The sequence below is a fragment of the Arvicanthis niloticus genome, chromosome 1 (assembly GCF_011762505.2).
Source record: "Arvicanthis niloticus isolate mArvNil1 chromosome 1, mArvNil1.pat.X, whole genome shotgun sequence".
NCBI classification, from domain to species: Eukaryota; Metazoa; Chordata; class Mammalia; order Rodentia; family Muridae; genus Arvicanthis; species Arvicanthis niloticus.
Genome location: NC_047658.1, coordinates 125,643,017 through 125,669,128, shown reverse-complemented (window position 1 = coordinate 125,669,128; position 26,112 = coordinate 125,643,017). Strand labels below are relative to the sequence as shown.

Below are 26,112 nucleotides of genomic sequence, written 5' to 3'. Positions count from 1 at the left end.
CTTCTGGTATTATATTCAAGAGCATTTCACATCAGATATTCAGAAGTGCTGTGCACTCTTGTGTACATTTGAAGCACTGTTCAGCAGCCAAACATGAAAGCAAGCCCAATGTTTATCCACACACAAGGCATTTAGGGAGTAAGGCACAATGGAGTATTAGTCACTATTTTTAAAAAAGAAGGAAACCCTGTCATATGCTACAATATAGATGAAGTTTCAGAACATCAAATAAGTGAATTAATCCAATCAGTAAGATACTAAGTGATTTTTCTCCCTTAGGTGTGCTTCTTAATCAAACACACCAACACGGGAAGCACAATAGTGATGGGCAGTGGAGGCATAGCCTTAGGTATTCTGAGTTCCATTCATGCAAATGAGATAGGTCCTAGAGATCCAAGACAGTGGTGTGGTTACTAATACTACATACACACAAATTGCCAGGAAGGTTAACTTATGTTATACTTTTTAAAGGTCTAGGAAGTTTCTTTACATATAGGTGAGTCCTGTTCTGTTTACCTACATAACCATGTCTCTGTAGTTCTACGTATTTATTTCCCCCATTTCGTTTGTGTCCATATTCATAGTTATGTGAGACAGGTAATCTGGTAGCATTGCACGTGTCAAAAGAAACTCGGGGAAAAAATGATAGACGTGCTCCATTGTGGGAAACTGAGTGGACCAAGACGCTTCTCTAGTTCTCTAACATGATGGAAAATTCCACCCAGCCTCCTGTGGCATAGAAGGAAGTTGTAGGGGTGACTGTGCGGGCGGGTATCCATCTGCTTCCTACCCCAAGCTCGGCTATCTCACAATCCTCTTAGAAAAACAAAGGCTGTGCTTTCGGCTGCCTCTCCTCACTGTCTTTCTGCTCGGCTTTCACATCAGCTCTCTTCTCTATGATATGTGGCGACCAAACCTTTCTTTGTCTTCCTGCCAAAGAAAGGTTTATTGATGTCATCCAGTGACTGCAGCAAGCCCACTGATTCATCTCCCCATCAAACACAAAATCAGTCCCATGGGAACAAAATGGATTACTGTCCAGGAGGGAAGACTTTTTTTTTTAAAATCTGAGAAGTATCACACTGGTTTCTAAAGTCATATTCTATAGTACTTAATTTCTCTTTTTAAGAAGAATTTAAATTTAATTTTCTTTCGTAGTGAGACAATAATGAAACACAGGCTGGGAACCGTTGCCTCTGCTGGATGGTAATAGAATTCAGTCAGAGCAGAAGTGAACTGGATTCGAGCCAAGAAAATAAAATGATCTAGTTTTCACAATTTGATTGCAAGGTAAAAATGGAAAAGTAGCTAATCTCCTACATATAAAGTACAAGCAGACACTGCCTTAACTGTGTGTGAGATACAGGAGCTCCACCCTTGGTTTTCCTGTTGTGAAGCTGTGAAACTTTTGAGGAAGCCTTCATTCATCCATGCAACATTTTTTTTTTAATGAATTCTAGAAAAGTCCACAAACAAGGGCTACCGTGGTGGCAGAGACGTTATGTTTGAAACCTTGGCTCCCCAGTTATACTTTGGACAAACCAGGAGTTGTCTCATTTATCCTTTCATCTTGTGATACCTGCTTTGGTGTCTGGGTGTTCATTCAACACATTTAATTAGTTTAAAATGCAGGTCCTTGAAAAGACTTCCGTTTCAATCCAGAGCAGAACTAAGACGGGACACGACGGGGTGCACTGCAGACTCTTAGGCGGTACCTTGAGGTTCTGAGCTGTGGTTCACAGCAGTCCTGCTCTGGTTTTAATGAAGTCAATTTACAGTCAAATTTGGTTTATATAGGCAATTCTTTGAAAATGAACGGTCATACAAGTCTGGAAGCATTAAATTTAAAAATTAATCTTTAATTCCTCTTGTGAGTAAACTTCTTGCTTATGACCATGACTATCCTCAGGGTCTAATTTTTTTTTCACTTTTGTCTTTCAGATCACTACTGATCTAAGGCAGCGATGCACAGACAATCACACTGGAACATCAGCCTCAGCCCCCATGGCTGCTGGCATCATTGCTCTGGCCCTGGAAGCCAAGTAAGCCTTGATCTCTTTCTTACCTTTGGTGACAAGCCCTTAAATCTAAGAACATCCTCCCCTCCGCCCCCCATATATGTAGTCTTTATCACAATAGGCCAGGAGATAATGTTCCATGCCAATGTTTAAAATTTCAGCGATTTGGGCTTTTCATACATTTTTGTTGGTGGGACTAGTGGCTCACACCTGCAATCCCAGCACTTGAAAGGTCGAGACAGGAAGATTGCAAGTTTGATACCAGTCTGGGCTACATGACAAGTTCCATGTCTGCGTGAGATCCATAACAAAGGATGTATTATGAGACCTGTCTCAAACTAACAAACAAAAACCAAAACAACAAGCAGAACTCGTTCAGAGAGAGTCGGGATCTATATATCCTCAAAAAAGCAGGCTGTGTGATTCCTCCATGTTGGGAATCACAGTGTTAGCCAGTTGGCTGCAACAGTCTTGTCCTGTTGGTTTTTCTTTTAGTCTGGGAATGTTCAGGTTGGCCTTAGAAAAGTTAGTAACACCACCCTTTCTGTTCCCCTTGACTGTAGCTCAGCAAGGCAGCTTAGATTCTGTGACACCAGCGTTGTCATAGATGGACTCTATAGAACAAGATATGTCATAGTCACATGGTAGGATCCCAAAGACAAGGACAATCCATTTATCTCAGCTTTGCGCCTGGCCCTTCTAGTCAAACTGTGTTTAAAGCCCTCTGAAAAGGCTTCATAAGCTGTTTGTATATAACACCTCCTCCTCTCTCAAAACAAATGGGTTCCTTTGACATAGCTCTTTGAAAACCTTGTGCAGATTTAAAAATCTCTTTCCTCAATCTCAAAAGCTAAGATGTCCAGGAATCTGAAAGTTAGTTCTCTTGTAAATTTAACACCCAGATTTATTTGATAAACTTATTTCTTGCTATTTCTGTCTGTTCTTATCCCACATATTGTGAAAGTACCCATCTTCACTGTACCAGTGAAGTGACTGAGCCATCCCTAAAGTCTTTGTGCCATGCCTACAATTAGCACCATTTCTGAAAACAAATTTATAAGTTCCACACACATCCAGTCCAAGAACATTTTTTAGTGGGGGATTTGAGGGTCTGTTCTCTGAGGCTTTCCCTGAATGAAGATACTGAGAAAGTAGAACCAAGACTAGGGACATCAACATTTCTCAAAATGAGCTTGGCATTCCTCCTCTTCTGTCTAGGCACTCCCTAGAATGCAGCACTGGCAAGTGGGAAGGAGTAGACATGAGACTGAGAAAGCTTGGGTCATGACATTAGAATGGACTAGTTAGTTCCCAGTACTCAAATGGCTCCTTGACTTTTATAACCAGCTCCTTGGTAAGCACACAGGAACCGAGGTTAATGATGCCCTAACACACTGTGGCTGCATTATGTAAAGCGTTGCACTGAAAAGGAAGTGGAACACCACCTCCAGATCTGGTGCAATAGGCAGGATAGCCAACTGCCTATGCCCTCGTCGTTGGGTGAACATTTCAGAACACACACACACACACACACACACACACACACACACACACACACTAGCCAATGCTCTTAACCACTGAGCCATCTCTCCAGCCTCCTCTTTGGGTTCTTTGGTGACAATAGTAAATGTGAGGTCATTTTACACATCCTCTGTCTGTTAAGGTGCTGGGCAAAGGTTTGGCAAACAACTGGTCCTTATCCTGTGAAATTCTCAACTTTACAACTTTTCACTCAATTTTTCTAGCAGCAGAAGTTAGTTATCTGTGTTTTTTAACTTGCTGGACTCTAAATAGGGTCTTTGGGGGGGGAGGAGTATTTTTCTCCTGAAATTCTAGGCAGTTTCTCTGGAATATTTTCTTATCCATGAAATATTGAGGGGAAATTAAAAAAAAAAAAACAGAATTTAGAACCACCTTACACTCACATAAAGACCAGAATCTCAGACTCAGACTTAGCCTCCCAACATCGTAACTTCTGATGAACACACTAAGCTGAGTCTCTATTCTTTTAGAAATTACTGTGCCCCCATCTCATTTCCAATGACAGTTCTTTTAAATACTATTGAAGCTAACATGCACACCCCACTCAGTGGCACAGGTCATCTGGAGGCTGCAGAGCACACTAGAGAATGAAGCTGTTTTCCTTACTTTTCCATGTCAAGAATTTTTTAATATTTGCTCCTGACAAAAAGGGCATAAGCAGAGGGAAACCTATATTCTCCAAATACAGGTTATCTGGAAACCGCTGTGTTTTTAGAGTGTAACAAGCCAGTTCCATCATGGCCCTACAAGTGATAAATAACCAGTCATGGTTATGAGAAGGAATAGGCCTCTCCCTGTAACTCTATTGATTTGACCTACGGCCAACCTCTGCCTGTAAGTGAAGCTGAAAATTACAGGAAAGAGGTCTGAGTTCTCTAGGAGTGGGTCAGGAGTGGCCTTAAACTAGCACCAGAATAAGCACTGGGGTTGGCTTTGGGGCAAAAATTATCTAAAAGGAAGAAATTGCAGAGGGGAGTTCAAATAACAGTGTACTGAGGGTGCAATTGCTCTCCAGCTAAGCCTGGGCTATGCTGGGCTTTTTACCCACTTCCTGAGACCCAGCCTTGCAATCTTATCCTTAGCAACTGTGAGCTCTGGTGTTTGACGGTACTGCCTGAGAGGAAGCTGCAACAGACAGAACTGTTGCTTGCAAAGCCAACCTCCTTTCCAGATGTTCAGCCTGCTCACACAGAGCTTGCTAGACAGCAGATAGGCTAAATCTTCAAGTCAGCATGCTGCAAGCAGACAGGCTAAGCCGTGTCTGAATGCATGGCCCCATTACTCCTATACTCAGAAAACAAAATGTGTCTTACCCTCCCAGGTTAGTATATGGCTGTGTGTGCTTGGCATAGGGACAAAGGGGAAACCTCAAACCCTCAGGTTCCTTGGTACCTGCCTATCTCTTGGGGATTTGTTGAGATCACTAGGAATTCGAGTCACATTACTGAATGTGAGACACAGTACTTTTTTCCATTAGCTTCAGCTAAGGACAAAAAAAAAATAACATGAATAATAATTGAAAACTCCATCATCGTAAAGGGGAGAAAAACTAACTTTCATGTGAGAGAACTCTCGACACATTTATTTTTCAGAGTTTCATAGTATGCCAGTATTTGGGATCTTGCAGATTTTAAAGTAACTTCATGGTTCTTAGCAGATTGAATAGGGAATACAGATTCAGAAATTACTGGGGAACTAATTGCCATGCAGGCCGTTATTAAAAATGGTATGCTGTCATGGAGTCAAACTGTAGAAGGTCAGCTAGAATGAGCACGGTGCGGAGTGGGCCTCTCCTTCTGCTAAGCGGTGTACCCGTAGCTGATGTCAGCTAAGTGGGGCAGGATGGCACCGCATCTGTAGGCATCGGCATCTAGACCTCGGCATCCACTAGTGCTCTCGACTCGGAGGACAGATGGTGGCGTAAAGAGAGGGACAGCAAACGATGTTTCCTGTAAAACAATTTATCCCATTGAGAGAACTGACATTCAGAAGAGTGTTTGGAGCAATACACCGTATTTTGAGGTAACCCTTTCTAATCCTAGACTGCAGTTACTAGTACGAAAAAAGAAAACATCAACATGAAATCCAAATGTTGAGCTCACCGTTGCAAAGAATCCTTCATTGGAAGAGTGGAAGATGTACATACGTCCAGCAATCAGGAAATGTTAATCTACATAAGAAGTGACTTACAAAAAGGGATGGAGTACAACAGGCACTTCTGAAATTATTTAGACACAGAGGTTATGGCTAGAAAGACCCTGCCATGCACCCTTGTTTTAAATTATCTAAAAACTTCTTCCGCAAACTTCATTTGATGAAAGATGAAAGCTAAGCAGGCTAAGGAATAAGTTACTTTGAGAAAACCTAATACATTTAGAGTTAAACTTCGAGAATAAACAAGTGTGTGTGTCTGGTACATATTAAACTTTGGCTGCTCTAGTGTCTCGTAAACACACATGTACACATGCTCCCATTGCCAAAGGGCTTTAGCCACGTTCTCTTCATTACTTGTCTGTTACTTCCTTTTTCTACTGGTTTTTAGAATATATCATATAGGTTCACATGGAAGACATACAGTCTGTAGAATATTCTAGATTGTTTAGATAATCATGGTGGTGCTGATCATGTGTAATACTTTCCTATTGAAACTTAAACTCATTTGGAATAAGAATTATACTGTATAATCTTTATTTATTTTTAGATAACAATTATTTTCAACACTAGGAAAAACCTTAAGGCAACATGGTATATCCAGAATTGAGTAGGGTGTAATTGAATTTTTTTTAAGTCACTACCTATTAAAGCTAAAATCTCACCAGGGAAGCAAATGTTCACTGGCAGATATACAGGATTCATTCATGAAACCTAATATATATATATATATATATATATATATATATATATATATATATATATACTCTTGGGAGAATGATGGTGGGTGGTATAAGACATGGTTGAAAATACAAGTTGTTAGCTTGATGCTTCAAGCTGGGGCGGGGCTCTCATTAGTAGTCTTTGACATCTAAGCATGCTATCTTTAACAAGGTTGATTCTTAAACACAGATTAATTCATCTATGAAAACTATGTTTTCTCCTTTCTATAAGAGGGCTGAGTTCTAAGACAACTGGCAGAATTACTTGCTTTATGTATGTTGTTTTCATGCTTCTGACCCTTTAGTTATTGATAATCAGTCCTTAGTGACTTGTCACTCCTTTGTTTATGTTAGTCCCTGGGAGCTCCTAAGGGAAGTCCTTTTACCTTTGGTCCTGAGTAGAAGAGATCCTGTCAGACCCATGATGGCCCAAGTAAGAAGAGCTTGGGCAAAGCCAAAGGATGATTCACGACATCTGCTATGGCTTTATAATAAAGCTCTGAATAATTTTTTCTCAGAAGATCAAATGATCTGCAGCTTTTGCAATTGGAAAAGCCCATCCGTGCAGGTTTTCTGTCACTCTGTCTTGTCAACCACCATGTCTTTTGCCTTACCTTTCCCTACACGCTATCCTATTGATATGTACACAAAATGAATGGCAGTATGTATGACCCACTTATTGTAAGATACCTGAGGCTACTGAGAAGATATCTGGAGTTTGTGACAAGCTAGGTCTGAGTTAAAGAGACTCACAAGAAGCTTCAGATTCCAGGAAGTGTACATAATCAGGCGAGATCATATAAGAAGGATTCACTAGCCACAAGCATTTCTAAATATCAGGATTAGCATCTGGACAATGATACCCTGTAACCAGCCTTATCTTCTTTTTTGTTGTCATCTTAATTAAAAACACATCTCACTATTAACTGTTCTGTTGAGAAATTTCCCAAGAGCCACATTGAGCTCTATGAACTGTTCAGTGGGTGGGGAGCACAGATGTGTTTGATTATGGAGGTAGCATCGCAAAAAACATAGCCACTCCTTTCTTTTAGTAGGGTTTCACTCCACTTAGAATGTAGAAACCCCACGTGCAGTGAAACATCCAGGCACACGTGCCCAGATGCTGTGCAATCACAAAGACAAGGGACCAGGCATCACGTCCACGCTTCCTGGTTTACTCTTAAGAGTTTCATGCATACTGTAATACTGCAGTTCAGACTTGGAATTCAGCTGAGGTTTCTGGCATGAGAAGGATGAATGAATTAAAAGGCAATCATGAAAGAATTGACAAGGTTTGTGGGGGTTAAGAACAGCAAAGCAGCACACATTTCAACTTGAGGCCGAGCGGACAGGGTAGGGATGTACTGTCCTGGATTATTCCCTATAGTGAAATAATTGTAACCAGACACACGGAGCAGTTACCACAGGCCTTCTGCCAGGACTGTGAATGAAAATAGCTTTGTTATGTCTACATACACGCAGACAATACACTCTGTCCTCTAGCACTCCTCAAGTTCAAATTATATAGAAGCCAATTTTCCCTGAACTTGCCTGACTTTGTACCTTAAGTAACAGTTTCAAACAGGATGACTTCCAAAGGTGTCCATTATGACTGGAAAAGCCCTAGTCAGCAGGCTCATTCACTTGAATTGTCTTGAGAGCTAGCCAGTGTTTCCATTGCCTTAGACGAGCAAACAGCACCATGTTGGAGACTTGAACTGCTGCAAAGACAAACTGAAAACAGAAATTTCTAATGGATTCTTAACCTGATTCTTTTTGCTTGGCTGTATTTAGCTGTATTCTGATGCTAAGATGTGCTTGCAGACAGGAGCCTGGTATGGCTGTCCTCTGAGAGGCTCTGCCAGCACCTGATTAAGGAAGATGCAGATACTCACAGCCAACCATTGGACTGAGCCCACTGATCCCAATGGAAGAGTTAGGGGAAAGGCTAAAGGAGATGAAGAGGGTTGCAACCCCATAAAAGAAACAAAAAGATCAACTAACAAGACCCCTCAGAGCTCCCAGGGACTAAACCATGGACCAAACCCATGGACTAAACCATGGGCCGGTCCACAGTTCCTGCTACATATGTAGCAGAGGACTGCCTCATCTGGTATCAGTGGTAAGGAAGGTACTTGATCCTGTGGAGTCAGGATGCCCCAGAGAAGGGGCATGCTAGAGGGGTAAGGTAATAGTGGGTGGGTGGGGGAGAGGGTGGAAGGGGTTCGTGGAGGGCAGACCAGGAAGGATAACACTTGAAATGTAAGCAAATAAAATGATTAATAAATGAATGAATAAATAAATAAAATATCTTTCACTGAAAATATGCAATTTTTACTGTTACAATATTTTCAAATAAGAATGGTTCTTACTGCTATCGCAATCATCGATTCTATTTCTTGTATCACTGAATAAATTCTGTTTTTGAGCAACCAAACATCAGGAAACTCTCGTGTTACACACATCTAATATGTGTGGGAGGAAACAGATATACTATTTGGAATGTTCTATATGGCTTCAAAGGAATCTGGTTAAAGTATGAGAGAGAGAGAGAGAGAGAGAGAGAGAGAGAGAGAGAGAGAGAGAGAGAGAGAGAGAGAGAGAGAGAGAGAGAGAGAGAGAAGTGGATTTGATGTGTATTTTGTAGATACCACATTTAGGAAAAGCATTAGATTATATATCTTGAGAAAAATAATGAAAAGCAGGCTAAGGTCTAGTTGCTTTGCTGAAGTTAGCCCAATGCCATTTACAGAAATACGCTTGATACTTTCCCATGGGATTCTAGGAATTCTAAGGAGCATAAACCTGGTGAGACTAGATATCCCTGGGCTTAAATGCCTTGCAATGAGAACTGTGGTAAATGTCTTGGGCAATTATTGACTGAGTTTTGTGTGCCAACTCCCATAGCAGTTATTCTGATTATTTTTTAATCCTTAGAAAATGCCTACCACTGTGTTTATAAATGTTATAAATGACTGACAGTTTACTTTTTAAAGTGAACAACAGTGAATATGGATTTCCTTACATTATAAATTGCATGCCTGCTCCTGTATTCTTTGCTATGCAGGATGCTAACAATTGATTAACCTTTACAAGAGGACCCAATGACATTACTTAGGAAACCTACTAATATCTTCATGAACTTATAGGCAATATGTAAAAATTCGTATTTCAATTTAATCTCTTAGAAGATTTTGAATTATACTGAGTGCTAGGAAAGTTCTGTTCTTAATAGTGCCGATGGTTAACCTCTAAGGACTAAAAGTGCAATTCTTCTTGGGTCCATCACTTCACACCATTGGTTATTATTTACTCATTTTCAGCAAAGCCTATAAAAAGACATTCCGGGGTGGCTCGTCCCCTAGCTTCATCAAGTACCTCTGAGGACTCTGTCTTGTAACCCAGCTACCATTCCTTCAACTCTGTTTCTGTACCAGGTGTTCTTGGGATGTTGTATAGTTTTTGTTAATTTAATTTTTAAGAATTTAATACATCTTGATGCTATGTTTACATCATTTCTTTCCCTCCCCCTCACCCAACCCCCACTCATTCTTAAATTCATGACCTCTTCTTGTAAAATAGGTTGTGTGCATGTGTGTCTGTATTTGTATGCGAGCTGCGTGCATGCATATATATGTATGTATGTATGATGTGTGTATGTATGTGTGTATGATGTATGTATGTATGTATGATGTATGTATGTATGTATGTATGTATGATGTATGTATGTATGTATGTATCTAACTTGCTGAGTCCACTTAGTATTGCTCATATGTCATATGTACATGTTTAGGACTCACCCTTTGTGATTTATACTCCTATTGGGAGATCAGTCCTGTAAATGATGACCCTCTCTGTAGTCATTTATTGCCTGTAACTCTTCCTTAGGGATGAGTCCTTGTGAAATTTCTCCAATCTGTGTTGGCTTGGCCACTGTTTTGTTGTCGTTGTTATTGGTGGTGGTGGTTTGTTTTGGTTTGTTTGCTTGCTTGCTTCTTTGTTTGTTCATTTGTTTTAGAGACTGAGTTTCTCTGTAGTTCTGGCTCTCCTAGAACTTGCTCTGTAGACCAGGCTGACTCAGAGACTCACCTGTCTCTGGCATGTCAACTGCTCTTGCTGAGATTTTATAGGTAAAGCCTCCATGTCATGTCTAGAAGACAATGCTGAGCAGTAGGCAAGCTGATCCTCGGCTCTTACAATCTGTTTGTCACCTCTTCGGCAATCTTCAGTAAGTCTTAATATATGGGTTGTGTTGCAGATCTGTCTATCACCTTGGGCTGAGTTTTTACAGATCAAGAGGGATTTTGTTTGTTGGTTTAGAAATTTTACATTTTTTGCATACATTTGTTGAGTGGTTGTTGTTGTCATTGTTATTGTTGTTGTTGTTACGTAAATAGTTGTCAATAGATAGCAGATCCCAGACTTGCCTGTAATTTATTTTGTAGCCTAGGCTAACCTCAAGAACACTGTTATCCTGCTGTAGTCCAACATGATAGATGTGTATTATCACACCCAGATCTAGGCTGACTTTTGAATCAATATAGCTTATGCCTACCCCAGTTTGGGCCCATAAATTTTACTACATTTGTTTATTTGTTTCACTCATTCTAAAAAGAATAATTGTCCATATGGCTAATAGGGCTGAATTTTAGTAATCAGCTGACACTATGTATGGGTATGTTTGTGTGTGTGTGTGTGTGTGTGTGTGTGTGTGTGTGTGTGTGTGTATGCACGCGAGCTTGTGTGTATGTGTGATTTTCTTTTATAAAACATTAATCGTAGTACATTTTCCATCAGTGTGGGAGAAGAAAGGAAAATATAAATGAAACATTTAAAAGCATGTCATTCCTATTGGCATCAACAAATTGATTATGACATTTGTCATTTTGAAACCTCTTACAATGTATCCATTATAATATAAACTGTGATACCTGAATAGTGCCCAAAACACAGAAATGCCTTGTGTGTATAGCCCATAAAAAATTTTCAATCATTTAAGTGATCTACATACAGATCACGATGATAAACCTTTAAAGGCATAAGAATCAGTATGCTACAGAAAACCGGTGACTAACAACTTAGCAGGGAATACTGCTTAAACACAATGAGTAAGTGGATGGTAGGGAGGGAGAGAGGAAAGGAGGGTAGAGAGGGAAAGATGAAGGAAGGCAGGAAGTCTTCCTGCACTTGTTTAAGTAGTATGTACAGGTATCAGTTTCAGAATCTGCAGGGAGTAGACTACTGGCCATCGAGTTTCATTTTAAATCTGAATGCTGGCCATATAAAGAAATATTAGTTGACTTGTTCTTGCTACTATAATTTATTTATTTTGAAAGACATGGTAATATATCTTACAAACCATAGTCACAAATGTATACTATCATTGTCTTGATGTCTTTGAGCATGTGCCTGGCACTGTGCTAAGTACTGGTGTACTTCTGAACAAACATATGTTATCCATGATGATTGTGCAGGGAGAACACATGTGTGTTTGGTTTGAACATGGCTACTGTACACTTATATTTCTATTAACAGATGGAAGATAATTGTGTCTGGTATAGAGGGGAAAACACTAAGCCAAGTATGTATTGTAGTTCAGGATGATTGTGGGTTAGAAGAGGAAAGAACCAATAATGATAAATGATAAGGAAAACCATTAAAGGAATGATCGCATCTATGCTATGAACATAGTCACAGAGTAATCCAATTTACTTTATTCTTAGCCTCCTTCAGTTTTCCTGGATTATTTGGTTGGCACAGTAACTACATTTTACCTACTTCATCTGCTTGTCACTTGCCATTATGGCTAACCCTTGAAATAAAAAGCCAGATAGCAAAACAGAAAGTCTGAAAAACAACCCATTTATATGATGGAAAACAGGTTGATAACTGCTAGCATCACTTCAAAGATTGAAATTGTATGTCATGTTGTACAAATGTACCAAAAGACTTTAAGGTTATGCCCAGTAGTCATTCTAAATATCTAAAATACTCAGTGTATCACCAGAGAGCAAGGAAACAAGGGAAAAGACTCAGTAAATTCGGAGGCAAGGAGGTGTGGTCTCTTAACAGCTCTGGGAGGCCTTCTTGCAGAAGCTCTGGGAAACCTTTACAAATGTCCTTGGAGAATGTTGCCCATGACAACTTCGCAGAGAGCATGCTTTGCTTGATTCTTACTCCCTGCTCTGCACTTAAGTGCCTTTGTAATGGACCTTTAATGGCCTCACTCTCTATAGCAGATGTATTTAATTTTATAATTTTCATTGTGTTAAAACTCTCAATTACATGGGATCCCAAACCTGAAATATGAAATAATTGTTATCAGTTTGGTTGGGAATTGTATAACATTGGAAGATTGCCCAGAGAATTTCTGGTCTGTTGGGAAGCATTTCACTGAGCATACTCCAGGAGAACAATAACGGGAATGTGGGCTGTTTAAGAACAAAGCTGTGTTTTGAGAAAATATTCTTAAAGCATGTTGTCCATTTGATGTGCCTTTGTTAGGCAAAATTTGAAGTGAAAAAAAAAGTTATATAGAGTTTCACATTGAAAAAGTGGTGTATAAGTCTTTGAAATGCAGAATATTGGGGCGTGTGTGTGTGTGTGTGTGTGTGTGTGTGTGTGTATGAGTGGGTTGTCTTATGATGTTTTTTAATTAAAATGTTCAGCTAGTACATGCAGAATTAGGTTTCATTCTGACACTTTTGTCCACTTGTTGGCTAACCATGCTGCTTCTTTTCCTCCATTCTCACGAATGCCATGCCCTCCAGTGCCTGTCATGTGTCTTTCCATGCACCCATGGCCTCCTTTCTTGTCATATGTGTCCTCTTGCCACAGCCCCTTCCTCAGCACCTCTTCTTCCTCACTCATGGTCTTTCTGGTCTCATAATCTATACCTCTCTTCTCCTCTCCTGGACTTAACACATATGCACATAAACATGCTAAGCTAGGATCTCATATGCTAGAACATATAGGATTTTTGTCTATCTGATTAACCTCACATAATACAACGCTTTCCAGATTCATTGGCTTCCCTGCAAAATTCCTATCATTTTTCTTCACAGCTGAGCAAAATTCCATTGCGTACATGTGCCACGTGCTTACTAGCATTCACCTATAGATGAGCATTGAAGCTAGTTCCGTTTTTTATTGTGAATTATGTAGCAATAATCATGGATGTGCACGTGTCTCTGAGGCAGGATACTATCCTTTTGGTATATGTCCATGAATGATTATTTAGAATCTTCTACTTTTAATTATTCAAGAAACCTCCTTAATATTCTCCATATATATCCTACTAACTTATACTCCCACCAACAGTGAATAGGTGTTCCTCCTTCCCCATTTTCTTTGTTGGATTTCTTGGTGTTAGCCTTTCTGACTAAGAGGAGATCAAGCCTCAAAAGTATCTGTAGTTCATATTCCTCTGATGGCTAAGGATGTTGAATACTTCTTAGGGTGTTTCTATGGAGCGCCATCTGTTTGTTTCCTTGACGCATGTTTTGATTGGCAGTGTTTAGTCTTTAAGTTCTGTGGGGTTTTTTTTATTTATTCTAGATATCAAATCTCAATCTGATATATAGCTGGCAAAGATGTTCTCCCATTCTATAGACTCACTGTTGGCTCTGCTGTAAGTTTTCTATGCTGTACAGAAGCCTTGTGATTCCATGCCTACCCGCTTGTTAGTTCTTGGTGCTGTTTCCTGGGCAATTGGAGTCCCACTCATGAAGTTCTTCCCCTAACTTCCATCCTTAAGTATGTCCGTGTGTTTCCTCTTCAGTATTTCAGGCTTTAAATGAAAGTCTTTAAGCTATTTTAAATTTATTGTTGTATTGAATGAGAGGTAGGGATCTATTTTCATTTTTCCCAGGATGGATATAGACCTTTTTCCTGCACCACTAGTTGAATAGGCTATGGTTTTTTTCCTGTATGTTTTTGACACCTATGTAAAAATTAAGTGTCCATAACTGTATGGGTTTACTCCTGAGTCTGCTATTGTATTCTACAGGTATGCAAATCTGTCTTTATACCAGTACCATGCTGTGGGAGTTTTTTTTTTCTTTTAACCATGGTGGGACTTGTAATTATCCAACTCATCCTTCCAGTTTGCTGTTATTATATTAGAAGTAAACTAACATTTCACCAACACTGACAGATGCCTGCAAAAATGTTGCCATGGCCACCAGTCTTATTATTAATAAACCATTTTAAAAACCAAGACTATTGTCATATGAGCACTGACATATCCTTTAAAATAGATGTGTTGTATTATCATGTATGTAAATACCTACGTACATGTACTTATGTGTGCATCTTCCTTGTGCAATCTATTTCAAATATTCTTAACATTTGTTTTATCAGGAAAATATTTTATACTTTATTATCTTCCAGTTGCTCGTGTGTTGCTTTCCCTTCAGATCTTAGTCAACTTCTTAACTCTCCTTTTCTTAATAATATTTCAAATCAAACTTTTAAATAAAATAATGCATTATCAATTAAAGATATCATGCATCTTATTGAAATCAGTTTCTACCTTGTTTTTTGAGATAGTTTCTCTCGATGATCCTGGAGCTCACTCATTGGCTGGAATGACTCACCTGTGTGTCCCCAGGATCCTTCTGTCTCTGCCTCCCAATACTGGAATAATAGGCTCTCACTGCCAGGCCCAGCTATTATGTGCAGGTACTGAGATCCGAACTCAGGTCCTCATAATTGTACTGCAGGCACATTATTCAAGGAACCATTGCTAGATCCTAGGTCTTGGTTTTATTGAAACTGGTTTTCTCATTCAAGAAAACTTACTTGAGTCCTCTTTATTGGCATAGTAAAGTTCTCGAATTATCTTTGGCTCTGTATTTGGGGGAGTAGAATTAGTTTTTGAACTAGCAAATATTTGCTTGTTTTATACTATAATTTATATCTTTAATTGATCTCTGTCAGCTACCTCTTGTCCCTTTAAGTCATGCTTATCTGAATACTTTATTTTAGTTTAATCTGATGATACTGTTACTTGTCTCTATTCATTTGTGATGAATTTTTTATGTCTATCTATTCTTATTGGAAAGTGTTATGCACAAGTCATTGCTGGTTCATGTTTTGGAGCCAGATTGATTTTAGTTCCAATTTGCCTGAACAGCTATGAATAAATGGAACATATCCCTTTCTTGAGTTACAGTTTCCTCATGTGAAATTGCACTTGTCACTAGTATTAAGTGAGTTTACATATACGGAAAGTTCGAAAAAATGAAAGCTGATATAATAATATTCTCTCCATCATGCCAGCCAACCATGCTGTGTGAAATGTCAGGGTAACTATAGTCATTCCTGTGGATGTTGGTTTTTGTCTGGGTTATTTTTAACCTTTTTTTGCTTTCAGTTGACATTTCTTCATCGTGCATATGAACCAGTTTTTGCTTCATCAAGGTTTCACTGTGAGGAAAACATAGGTGTTTTCTCAGTGTTTGTTGAGATTTAGATATAGTTGCTCATACTAACACTAACAACTAGATTTAGCATTACTTCTTAGAGTAATGGATTTCTTCATCTCTTCTTCTGCTTATTTCTGTAGTCTGCTCTCAGTCTCCTTTTAGCATCGTTTACTTCTGCCTTTTTCCTAAGTGGTATTTATTGTATACACTTTATTTTACTATTATCCTTTCCTGCCACCCTCTCTCCGCCTATAGGGTATATATGTACATTATTGTGCATGTGTGCACATCCATGTGAAGGTGCGTGTGCATGTGTGTGTGCATGTATGTGTGTGTATGTATGTGTGTGTCACTGAGCCATCCCTCAGCCTCCTCAATACTTCTTATATAAACAAACTATCTTCTTTCTTCTGAGATACATGGATAAAATTCTCTGGATCCTACTGGGGTTCCTCAGCCACTTCATTTTCTCAACCTCTTATTAAACCTTCTTAATGCACAAATGCCTGTGGTATCTAATAGCTTGCTATGAGATATTCCTTTTAGACAGCACCAGCCTTTCTTTTAGATTCAACCTGTGTATCCCTTTCAGTGCCAGTTTTTCCCCTGAAGTTGTAATGTTACATGTAGACAATGTTATTTATCAGTCATTTTCTGAAGCAATTATGTCTCCTCTTGAACTTAGAGGATTCATATTTGAGGAAGCTTATAAAATAATAATTTTAAATGAATGTACTTTACAGTAGGGATTTTTTGGTATAAAGTTGGGGTACATTTATTGTACCCATCTATTTATTCACCTATCTTTAATACTATAATCTGCATTTCTATAGCAGGCCATTTTAGCTCATTTATTCCCTACCATATTTTTTAGTTTCTTCCAAGAAATCTGCTGAAGTAATTATTGAGTCTTATTCCCCTATGCCGATTTACCTTTAAGGTATTCTCTAATAAAAATTTTACAGTTGAGAGTTTTTAGTTTTGACATATTTTTTCATAGGGCAAATGAGCTTTGAAGTGTCATTGTATTTTATTGCAGTCCTCATAGTATATGTATATAGACTGGATAATGCAGGTCCTCAGGGTATATCTGTGTAGACAGGTTAGTGCAGGTCCTCAGAGTGTATATGTGTAGACACACACATAGGTTAGTGCAGGTCCTCAGGGTGTATGTGTGTAGACACACACATAGGTTAGGACAGGTCCTCAGGGTGTATGTGTGTAGACACACATATAGGTTAGTACAGGTCCTCAGGGTGTATGTGTGTAGACATACACATAAGCCAGGGCAGGTCCTCAGGGTGTATGTGTGTAGACACACACATAGGTCAGGGCAGGTCCTCAGGGTGTATGTGTGTAGACACACACATAGGTTAGTGCAGGTCCTCAGGGTGTATGTGTGTAGACACACACATAGGTCAGGGCAGGTCCTCAGGGTGTATGTGTGTAGACACACACATAAGTTAGGGCAGGTCCTCAGGGTGTATGTGTGTAGACACACACATAGGTTAGGGCAGGTCCTCAGGGTGTATGTGTGTAGACACACACATAGGTTAGGGCAGGTCCTCAGGATGTATGTGTGTAGACACACACATAGGTTAGGGCAGGTCCTTAGGGTGTATGTGTGTAGACACACACATAGGTTAGGGCAGGTCCTCAGGGTGTATGTGTGTAGACACACACATAGGTCAGGGCAGGTCCTCAGGGTGTATATGTGTAGACACACACATAGGTTAGGGCAGGTCCTCAGGATGTATGTGTGTAGACACACACATAGGTTAGGGCAGGTCCTCAGGGTGTATGTGTGTAGACACACACATAGGTTAGGGCAGGTCCTCAGCACTGCATGAATGTGTCATCTACTATCACTTTCGAGGAATGAGCCTAGTCTGAAACTCTTGACTTCATTTAGTTTCAGTAGAACAAATGATTCTTTATTCTCTCCTAAAACTAACTTTTCAGAAACATCTTAAGTCAGATCATGCTTCATTTAGGCTTAGTTTTTTAATTCTTTAATAAAAATTTTGAGAATTTTCTCTTTATACTTATTATGAAGTATATACATTTTTATAACCAATCAAGGTGGTCTGACTCTTTTTTTGATTTGCATTTTCTTTTTTTATTAATTTTTTAAAATACATTTCAGATTTTATTCCCTCACCCCATTTCCCCCACCGTCCTGGAACCCCCATCCCATCCCCCCTCCTGCCTCCACAAGGGTGTACCCCCAACTACTCCCCACTCCCCCCTCACCAACCTCAAATTTCTCCCCGCTCAGCCTCCATGGGACCAAGAATCTCCTCTCCCACCCATGCCTGATAAGTCCATTCTCCCCTAAGTATACAGCTGAAGTCATGGGTGCCTCCCTTTGTGCTCCCAGGTTGGTAGTTTAGACCCTGGGGAGCTCTGGTTGGCTGGCACTGTTGCTCTCCTCTTGAGGCCACCAACCCTTTCAGCTCCTTCAGTCCTCTAACTTCTCCATTGGGAACCCTTGATCAGATCAATGGGTAGCTGTGAGCATCCGCCTCTGGATATGTCAGACTCTGGCAGACCTCTGAGGAGACAGCTACATCAGGCTCCTGTCAGCATGCACTTCCTGACATCCATATTGGCGTCTATCTTTGGTGACTGCACATGGGATGGATATCAAGGTAGAGTAGTCTCCCAACGGCCCCTCCTTGAGTTTCTGTCCCACATTTTGTTGTCATATTTGCTCCCTTGAGCATTCTGCACTCCTTCCAAGTAGGACCGAGGTATCCACACTTGGTCTTCCTTCTTCATGAGCTTCATGTGGTTGGTTAATTGAATCTTGGCTATTTCAAGCTTTTGGGCTAATATCTGCATATCAGTGAGTAAATACCATGTGAGTTTTTTTATGATTGGGTTACCTCACTCAGGATGATATTTTCTAGTTCCATCCATTTACCTAAGAATTTCTCAAATTCATTATTTTTAATAGCTGAGTAGTACTCCATTGTGTAAATGTACCACATTTTTTGTATTCATTCCTCTGTTGAAGGACATCTGGGTTCTTTCCAGCTTCTGGCTATTATAAATAAGGCTGCTATGAACATAGTGGAGCATATGTCCTTGTTATACGCTGGTCTGACTCTTTAATACGTATGAACTTACTGAGCCTTTTCAGCCCTCCGTGTCTTTTCTCAGTCACATTTGACTTCAGTAACCTACAAAGCCTACAATGGAGCATGGAAGCCTGGGCTGTGGAGGACAATACCTGGCTTCAAGTCCCTACTTTAATTATTTTACTAGTTATTCAGCTTTGAAAAGGTGTGAAACTTTCTAAAGTTAGGTTTCCATATCTGTAAAAGGGAAAAAGCAATGTTTTCTGTCCCAGTAGGTGGGTTATTTTGCATGCATTGAGTGGATAGTCTACTTACAGCCCTCAGCACAGCACCTCAGCACAGGTCTAGGCAGAGACAGAGTCATCAGAAGAAAGAAGAAAGTGAAGCTGCTTTCTGAACTTGGGTTTCTGTTTTCTCTCCTCCAAAGCTACCTTCCTATTTTCCTTTTCCTCTCTTTCCTACAGAAGCACTCCAGAAGTGCTCGTGTTTGAATTCTTTTCAGTTTCCCATAGGATCAGGATGTCGTCTGAATGTCATGGTAGAATAACCCCAACCCAGACTCTGCTGCTCCTTATGCTACCTCACATCTTCATACTAGGGCACTGTCTCTTAGCTCACTTTGGTTTTCAATGGGTTCTTTTTAATCTGCAAGCCATGCTTCAGAAGGATTGCAGTGAGTAGGAGGCCAGCCTGAGCTACAAAGCAAGACTTCTCAGAAAGAGAAAGATGTAAGGAATGTCCATACAAGTCTCCAGTCTGGGTGTCAGTTCAGAAACTCTAAATCACCAAGACCAACAAGCATGGCACTTTTTTTTTCTTCCTCAATGATGCTGCAGCACTAGCTGTAATGCATGTCATGCTGGATGTCAGTGGAAGAGAAGATGGAAAGGCGATATCTTTCGTGTCACTTGAGCGTAAGCATCTCTATAACACCACCAGACATTTGGGGATGAATTTTCATTCGTCTTTATTAATTTCTTCGTGGGTGTATGTGTGTGATATGTACATTTTTAAATGATGGGTTTCTATTGATTTACAATAATGAGAGAGACTGCCAGAAATTGATGTAAGTCGGGAGTTTCTGAAATGTGTAATAACATTTACTCCAAATTCTAGAATCTAAAATGCTTAGTGATTTCCAAGGAACTTTAAAATTAAAGCTGAATATTGAGAAATTTTGCCTAAAATGTGCTTCTAGAATGAACATATAGAAAGGGATTTTATTCTTATTTTTTTAATACTCATTTCATTGGGGAGGGTATGGAAGCATGCCATAGTGTGTGTGTATGTGTGTGTGTGTGTGTGTGTGTGTGTGTGTGTGTGTGTACTCGTGCACAGGAATGCATGTAGATTTATGCAGATCAGAGAATAACCTTTATAATTCATTTCTCTCCTTCCACCATGTGGATATCAAGAATAAAACTCAAATTTTTAGTCTTGGTGGCAAGCACGTTTATCCACTGAGTCATACCATCAGCCTAAAAGAACATGATTATACTCATTTATGTGTAACAGGAAAAATTGGGAGGAAATTTTGTAAAGTAACTGAGATTATCAGTAGTGTGGACTGGGGTGTAACCTAGAGGCAGAGTCCTGGCCTGACATACACAGGGCCCTGTGTTCCACCCTGATACTGCCAGTAATCATAGACATTCACACAGCTAAGTTACAAGCACTGCAAGTCTCTGAACTCTGTAGAAACTAGAGCCTTTCAATCTGACAATCCACTTCATGAACAGGTATATACCTGCAGCTCTTTCCTAATATGCAATGCTATAAAGCACTCTGAGAGCAAGCCAAAGAGTATTCCACCACAGCCTCATCAGTGGCCGGCCAGCAAGGGTGAAGACTTCCCGCAGACAAAGGCAGTGTACAGAGTGGGCACACATTATATACCCCAGCCTAGGATAGGAGATAGCTAACTAAGCCATGGTTTGAAAGGGATGGTTGAAGGAGACCTTTGCAACACATCTTAGTAGCACTACAATTCACTAAGCAGAAATATACCAAATGCTAACATGTTTGACTGTGTATTAGAGAACGTTACACATAAGAAAATAATGTGTAACAAATGTTTCAGAACAGTCTTAGAAAACATTGTTTGATTGCTTGAACTTTATCAGGGATGCAGGCAATTTCACCCTCTGAGTTTTCCTGATACAGTAGGTCACTAATCTCTAAAAGTTGCCCTGTCTCTTGCCTTGGGGAACTTATTTACCTGGCACTTTATTATACCCATTACCTCCAAATCTTACAGCTGCATTGCTGAGTAAATGGTTCTGTCTCCACGTTGCAGCAAAGGAAACAGTTCTGGACAGGCAACTCTCTATGTTTACACAGTAAGCACAAATCGTCTTGACTTGACATAATTTCTACCATTCTCGTTTACCTGAAAACTATGCTTATTGCTTTTTAGAACAAATTTGGATAAGTAATGGAAAGGATAGGGGTATGGATGTCTTCTGCAGGCCTGAGTCAATTGGTCTAGAATTGTCTGTTTATTCATGCCATGCCTGGAAACAGAAGGTGAGCAAGGGCTTTGCACAGAGTCACAGGGGTCAGTTCAGTGAGGCGTGCTTACAGTGTCACATGCTGCCTACCTGGGAGGCTTTGTGACAAAGATGAGAGGCAGATTCAGATTCGGGATTGTAGACTGAACAGAGATGTCCACGTGCATTCAGGGTACTCTTGTAAGGATGTAAGGGTGCCAGTGGAAAACTTACTGTCATGACATCTGAATACTGTTTGCAGTTGCTGTACCTCACTATCTCCAGTTTAATAGCTATCATCATTCAGCAAAGTGCAATAATTTATTCAGCACGTATGTCAATGAAGAGTTGACCATTGAGTATGCACAATATATCTCATGTGTAGGGACTGTGGGAACACAAGTCTTTTGAGTGTAATAACAGATACACTAAGTGGTAAAGTAGAATTTTTAAGGGCAAAGGCCATCTCAGGGTCCCTGAGAAAAGTTTCCATCACTTGACACAGGCCATCTTCATGCATGTGTTTTGAGACCAGGTTTTTTGTTTGTTTGTTTTTTACCTTTTGTTAGACTGAACTTATAGGGCCTAGGAATTCTTTCACTAGAGAGAAAAACAAAAACTGGACCTGCATTTGTGAACTAATGTGTCCTTTGATCTTTTCTAGTTCTCTTAAGGTCTGAATGGATCATGCAAGGCTCAACAGGCGGTTCTGATAGAAGTCATAGTTCTAAATGTTGACATAAGAGAAATCATGCTTTTCTACACTACAACTTGATTTGGGGGCTAAACTTTTTAAGTGGGTATGTGTGTCCATGTATGCAAGTGTGTGTGTGTGTGTGTGTGTGTGTGAGAGAGAGAGAGAGAGAGAGAGAGAGAGAGAGAGAGAGAGAGAGAGAGAGAGAGAATGAATTCACATGTGTAGAGGGAGTGCATGCATGTGCAAGTGAGCAAATTTGTGGTGTGAAGCTGGAAGTCAGTCAGTATCAGGTTTCACTTTTTGGCCACTTGCTACCTCTTTTTGTGAGATGGAATCTCTGACTAACCTGGAGCTTCTCAAGTACACTAGGCTGGCTCACTGCAGAGCTCCAAGAATCCTCACCAGTGCTGTGGTTACAAGTGTACACCACTGTGCTCTGCGTGTAGAGCTAGAACTTCTCAATTAAAGCTGAACCCAAGACAGATGCACCACACTAGGAGGTGGAGGGGCTGGCACCTTTCCCAGTCAAGACAGGAAAGTCTGTTCCCTTCACTGAGTCACCTGTGATCAGTTATCACTGGTGTGCAGACTCTGGTCAGAATAATGGTATTACCTTTCTTGGCAGGCTTTGAGCACATACTTTCTCATCTTCCTTAATCTGCTCATAGTAAACCCATTCTCACAGTTACTAATTTCTTCAGCATAGGCTCCATGACATTCATTTTCTGGCTATTTGTTTATAATTCTGTTTTAGGCACACTAATGAAAGAAAGCTGGGTGTGCTTGGGTTGGTTTTATTTATTTGCTGAGATAGTTGAATGATGGCTGATTGTCCCACAGTTGAACATTGATCTGGGTGATACCTACTCATTTCATTAGACAGAATCATTGTCACTCAAGATAATTGATCCGAGTAGGAAGGTGTTTTCATTCTTTAGTTTCATTCTCTCCCCTTGTTGATAAATTTCTTCTATGGAGATAAGTGTCTTCTTTCTTTTATCACTTACCTGTAGACTTAGGAGGAGGATGAAGATGATGGTGATGATGACGGTGGTAGTGATAGTGATGATGGTGATGTGATGATGTGAATAGTGATGGTGATGATGGTGGTGGTGGTACATCTTTTGTAGGGAATGGAAGACTCTTTTTTTCTCTTAAAATGTTCAGGTGAGTTAGTTGCCCAGGCTTCAATTTAGACCTTGTTTGTAAGGATTACTAAATGCAAGTTTGTTTCCAAAACTCATACATCTGAGAATTATTTTCAAGAATTCTTGATTAGTGACTTTTTTTTCTTTTTTAATATAAGTGCTAGCAGTTACACTTAAAAGCTTAATAAGAAGCACTACATGAAAAAAACTCTCTTGGGACATGTCCTGTTTATTCTAAATCTTGTAGTGAGTTCATTAAAAAAAAAAAAGAAAGAAAGAAAGAAAAAAACTTGAACTGCTGAGAGCAAGAACATTGTACAACCCCATGGTAACCAGAGTCATTGTCCTGTACTAACAGCTGTAAACCACTGGTGTTTGGGGACAGATTTGAGTTCATCCACTGAGAAGCTTAACTAACCAGGCTGTGAAGCACATCAAAGTGAAACCCTGGCAAGGGAGATGACCAATTCACAACATAAATGCTAGAAAATTACATAATAATGTTATGATCTCACATAAATGTGAAGTACATTTAAAAGACTTGATTTTTCAAGTATTTTTTTCCTGATCTTTGATTAGTATGTATAAAAAAGTTAGAACTTTTGCAAGCAAGATTAAAAACTTAAGAATATTTTTAATATGATAGTAGACAAAAATCAAGCAATGGCATTGAAGCAGTAGGTACACAAGGGTCACATGACCATGAGACCATGTCCTAAGATGCTTGTTTGGCTTCTTGACTCAGAATGTCTAAGGATAACCACAGAAGCCAGAATACATCCTTTCCCAGAACAGCCTATGGGTCTGTTCTGGAAGCAGCTGTATCTGCTAACTAACAGTATGAGTACTACAGGCAAAACCCACAGCTGTGGATTCAGGCTCTTCCTGTGGCCCCTCCGTGGACCTGCATGACTGTACAACTCTGATTCCCACCTTTGTAGTTGGGGAGAAATGCTAAAGTGATAAGTCCCTACATCGTGATTCTTAATATTATACAACAATATTGTGTATGTAACACACAGTACCTGGTCTTAGCCAGTAAACTGTGTTGTATCTTATCACAAGGTCAAGCAAAAAAGAAAAATCATTTGTAGTGTGAAACAAGGCTTTTCCAGAGCTGCCCAGAAGGTTAAGTTCATTTTCATGATTCATAAGATCACAGGTAGCTATGTTTTGGTGTGTATTATTGAGACATAACTGGTGACAATCACAGGAAGAAGCCCCCCACACACACACACACACACCTAGAAGCTGTTAGACAGAGGCAACCAGCAAGTTCAACATGAGCCATTTTCTCTCTCTAGGTTGGCTAGACATCCCCACCCCACCCTCCATTGTAGCTCTTTCGAGTTACTTTTGAGAAAGAAAGGGCTTGGATTTTGAGGCCAGGGGAATGTAGGCCAAAGGTATTTGTGGAAGTGTGCAATTTTTAAGAGATCCTGTGCTTTTCCTGTGCCTATGGCTTTCTCCAGGAAGGGTGTTCAGCTTTTCCTCTGTGCTTTGGCTCTTGGCATGTTTACTAGAATGTTCTCTTACCAAATCTTTGGTAGTCTGGCTCAATCCTCACCTCTATATCAGCCCTGTGAGAATAAGTAAAAATATGAAATAAGATGGAAATCAAACATCGACATAATCAAGAGTCCTTCAGAGTGCTCCCCTGACTAAAGCCCACCATCTAATATGGTTAAGCTCTCACTGCTTCCTGAGCTCATTAGTTGTCTTGCCATGGACAGAAATGCCACTTTTTCCAAACCCATTGATTTTTTTTTTCTTTATTTTCTTACTTGTATATTTTGGTGAAATTCAGGCAGCTCCATTCATTATCAGGTGTCAAAGTAGAATTATCAGGCCACCTCATTCTTTCAAATTTCCTGATGCTGAGTTTTCTAATTACAACTATTCCAGAAACTAGATTTTGTAACTCAGCGTGAGAACGAGTAACCCAAGCAATGTCTTCAGGCTGAGTTGAATGCGGGAGGCTTCCTCCATCTGCCAGAGCACAGCTGCTTCAGGTACAAGATAAATGTCCTCTGTTGGATGACTTTTCCATTTTAGCATTGAGGTGAACTAAAGGAACAATGGATGACTATCAATGTTCAGAATCCTATGCTGAATTTTTCTGAGTCTTACAGGTATCATAGAAAACTCACTTCAATCCTGTTTTCCTAAAGGATGCTATTTAAAATACAGATGTTCTAGCTGTGTGTTAATGTTATCTCTAAATTGCTAGGTTGGTTTAGATAGATATAGCCATCAAACCCATGGGTACTTTTTGTTGTTCTGCTGTTTACACATGGAAAAAAAATGCATGTTCATTTGGGAACGTTGTGGAAAGCCATAAATGAGCCACTGGAATGTCTATCCAAACTGGACATTTTTGCTGAGGCCTTTGCCCTGCTCTTTGGTGGGCACACAAAGAAGGACATGCATTGTGGGCATCCCATCTCAGTCAGAGTGGAGCATCTGTGTTGAGACCAGCATCCCGAATGAGTTTTTGCATGTCACTAACAGCACAGCACTGAGTCTTCTGAGTTATCATGTGAATTCAGGGCAAATCAGCAAAGGACCAAATCAGCCTTAGAAGCAACGTTTTCCTTCCTCCTGGGCCCCACCGAACACCTCTCTCCTTTTCTTGAGTTTCATGCCTTACAGCTCTCTAAAATGGTTCCCAACAAGGGTGGTATTCAAACAGAATGAAAATCCTGTTTTCATCACTCTCCCAAGTCCACTTAGCATGGTGCTAATTGTCTAAATATAAGTCCTTTCACTAACATAACCTTTAAAAAGTCATTGTGTTCTCTTCTGAAGACATTGGCAGGGCTCACTCTGTTTTC

General features: G+C 39.9%; 1 protein-coding gene across 3 annotated transcripts in view; it reads left to right on the top strand.

Moving 5' to 3' along the window:
* Positions 1-26,112, top strand: part of Pcsk5 (proprotein convertase subtilisin/kexin type 5) — a 411,165-nt gene that overhangs the window by 189,817 nt on the left and 195,236 nt on the right. For all 3 annotated transcript variants that reach the window (XM_076918285.1, XM_034512925.2, XM_034512945.2), the window contains exon 9: positions 1,942-2,042. In XM_076918285.1, the coding sequence (XP_076774400.1) occupies positions 1,942-2,042 (101 nt within the window). The remainder of the gene's footprint in view (positions 1-1,941; positions 2,043-26,112) is intronic.